Source organism: Propithecus coquereli, unplaced genomic scaffold (assembly GCF_000956105.1).
Source record: "Propithecus coquereli isolate 6110/MARCELLA unplaced genomic scaffold, Pcoq_1.0 Scaffold324, whole genome shotgun sequence".
In the NCBI taxonomy this organism is placed as follows: Eukaryota; Metazoa; Chordata; class Mammalia; order Primates; family Indriidae; genus Propithecus; species Propithecus coquereli.
The window spans coordinates 931,288-934,092 of record NW_012148886.1 but is presented as its reverse complement, the minus strand read 5'-3'; the positions used below and the strand labels follow the sequence as shown (position 1 = coordinate 934,092).

The 2,805-nt window shown below is 36.4% G+C and overlaps 1 protein-coding gene across 1 annotated transcript in view; it reads left to right on the top strand.

Annotated features, from left to right (window-relative positions):
- The window catches only part of ADGRB3 (adhesion G protein-coupled receptor B3), an 871,792-nt gene that overhangs the window by 315,533 nt on the left and 553,454 nt on the right, over positions 1-2,805 (top strand). The window contains 1 exon segment of the mRNA XM_012650418.1: positions 839-1,000. Within this exon segment, the coding sequence (XP_012505872.1) occupies positions 839-1,000 (162 nt within the window).

The following is a 2,805-nucleotide window of genomic DNA, read 5'->3' as shown; positions in this document are numbered from 1 at the left end:
GTCTTAGAAATGTTTGACTTTAAGTGTCCTTGGGACATTACTTTAGGTAATAATGGAAATTAGACATAGTTTCAATGCGATGCTAACTCCAAGAAAATTAATGAATTCAGGTATTCATTGGCTTTTTAGAGCCCCATTTTTGAGTAAATTTTAGTACCCTATTAAATTAATAGAAGTTATGGAGAATTTTCCTTAATTTCGAGTAAAAATCACTACTCTAAATCATAGCTAAAGTTGTGAGCAGAAAGATTTTAATAAATTACCACAAAATACATAGCTGTCATAGACTGAAATAGTAGGACTTTTACCAGGAATAAATTATAAATAAGTGTCAGTGCTCAACACGATAAAAATTAGACGTGCCCAAACTCCTATGCTTGACCTCATCTAGCATTAGAAAGGATATTACGCAGTAAAGGACTAGGGAAGAACACATCAGTATATTTCTGCCCACCAAAGCCATACAGTAAGCTTAAAAATACACTTTGCTTCCTTTCCCATTAAAGTACAAAGTCTTAGATAGGCTTGAAGAGAATCACTTCAACAGTTATTCATACTGAAAAATGCTGACTAGTTCCTTTATGGTGTCCTTTGCACAGTGTAATTTGTGAAGGGTATTTTGCTAACAAGGCTATAGCAAACTTGGTCTTTGCATCAGCATTTTATGCATCCCTCTTTAAATTTCTTTTGCTCTGAAATGTTTTCATGTACCTTCTGATGTACTGTCATATTTTTACATTTAAATTTTTCTTGCATGTCATAATGTCAGTTTGGTATAATGCTTACCAGATGAATATGTAAGACAGTATTTCATGTTTATTTGTTGTCTTGCACACAGGTGAATCTGGTGTGGAAGAGTGGTCCCAGTGGAGCACATGCTCAGTTACTTGTGGTCAAGGGTCGCAGGTGCGAACCAGAACTTGTGTATCACCTTACGGGACACACTGCAGCGGCCCATTAAGAGAATCAAGGGTTTGCAATAACACTGCCCTCTGTCCAGGTAGTGTTAGCAGCAACTACAACTGTGGATGTTATTGAATTGTGTCATGCTACGCATTTGGAACGATTTGTTATTTTCGTATGAACTGGGTATAGGCATTGTAATTAGAGTGGATAAGTATAATTCTTATTCAGCTGTGATATTTTATTATGTATGTGATTATTTCTGCTTTTAGAGCAGTCAAGAAATTACATGTTACTCTCCTCCCCACAGCAAATATCAGCTTCAAATTTTTGTATCTGCTTCTAATAGTATTTAAGGTTTAAATGTCTTTATGTATTTTAGATAGTGAAACTGCCCAATTAAAAGTTTGAGGAAAAACATGATTTGCTACCATATGATGTGTATCCATTGTTTAAGACAGTGGTTGACACCGTCTTTCAGAAAGTCAACAGTTTTCCTATCACTTATCTGATCCTATCAGGGAAAATAGCATCCCTGACCAAATAACTTTCTGGTATTTTATTTCATTCAAGTAACTTCCCTCATCCACTGCTTTGTAAATTTAAAGACATTAATGAGAACAGAGAGAGGGAAAGAAAGGTATCTTTCATGTTAAATGGAGCACAACACAATAGCATGCCCACTTAGGGTCAGCTTTTTCCAAGTTACATCAAAATTTTGTTGTTCCATTGATGCACACATGCATATTATAGACATTTCTTCTGCTCAGACCACTGACTTTCATTCAAGACCTGGACTTTCAGATCTGGACTTTCTTTCAAGAAGTCCAAGGCACAGGATGTTGTGAATCTCCAGATTTACATTTTGTCTAACCATTTGGTGGATGGGTACTGCAAACTTATTGACTATTGCAGTTGACACTGGACTGGCATTCACAGCCTTTCCAAAGGCCTCCAGATAGGTGTGGGTATAAAGAAAGGGACAGGCCCTGCAGCAGCCTTCCATCTGCTAACTGGGCTTTGAAGTTTCCAGTGAGTTCCATTTCTAGAAAATGGCTAATTCTGCAGTTTCTAAAAGCAAGAATAGAGAGTGGGTAGCCTGGGGAAAGGGCAGGAATAATCTCAATTTTCCAGCAGACTAGGCGAGCTTCATCCATTAAAAGACAGTCTGGAGGAGTTGCTGGTAGTGGGTACAGAGTTTCAAATTTGCAAGATAAAAAAGTTTTGAGGATCTGTTTCACAACAATATGGATAGACTTATCACTACTGAGTTGCACACTAAAAATAATTTAGATGGCAAATTTTACATTATATGGTTTTATCATAATAAAAAATGGACAGTCCTGGAAATAAAAGGAAGTGGTGGGCAGAAGGTGGAGGAGGAATGATGCAATGAGGTTGGACATCCCTTTGTAACAGAATTGGGAGGTAGCAGAGCAGTAGATGAAGGTAGGATTTAAAGCAAAGCAGGGCAGAAAGCTGAGGCTGGGAGAAAGAGAAGACAGAATTAGCAGAAGAAGAGCAATAACTACTACTGAAAAAATGAAAACTCAATGATGACAAGTGGGAATTAGACAAGACGAGAAAGAACATTAAGTGAAAAATAAAAAGGTTCGTAGGAAAAAAATGCTTAAGGAGGTCATGGAGGGGAAAGACAATGAAAAAAGATGATAAAAACAGGGGTCATAGAGCAGAGTCTAAGCATGTTAGGTAAGTAGAAGGGACACAAGAAGTAAAGAGCTTGAGATTTTATTTTATTATTTATTTTTTTAAATTGACAGATAACATTGTATGTTTTTATCTTGTACAACATGATGTTTTGAGGTATATGTACATTATTAAATGGATAAATCTAGCTGATTAACAAATGCATTACCTCATATAGTTTTCATTTTTGTGGTG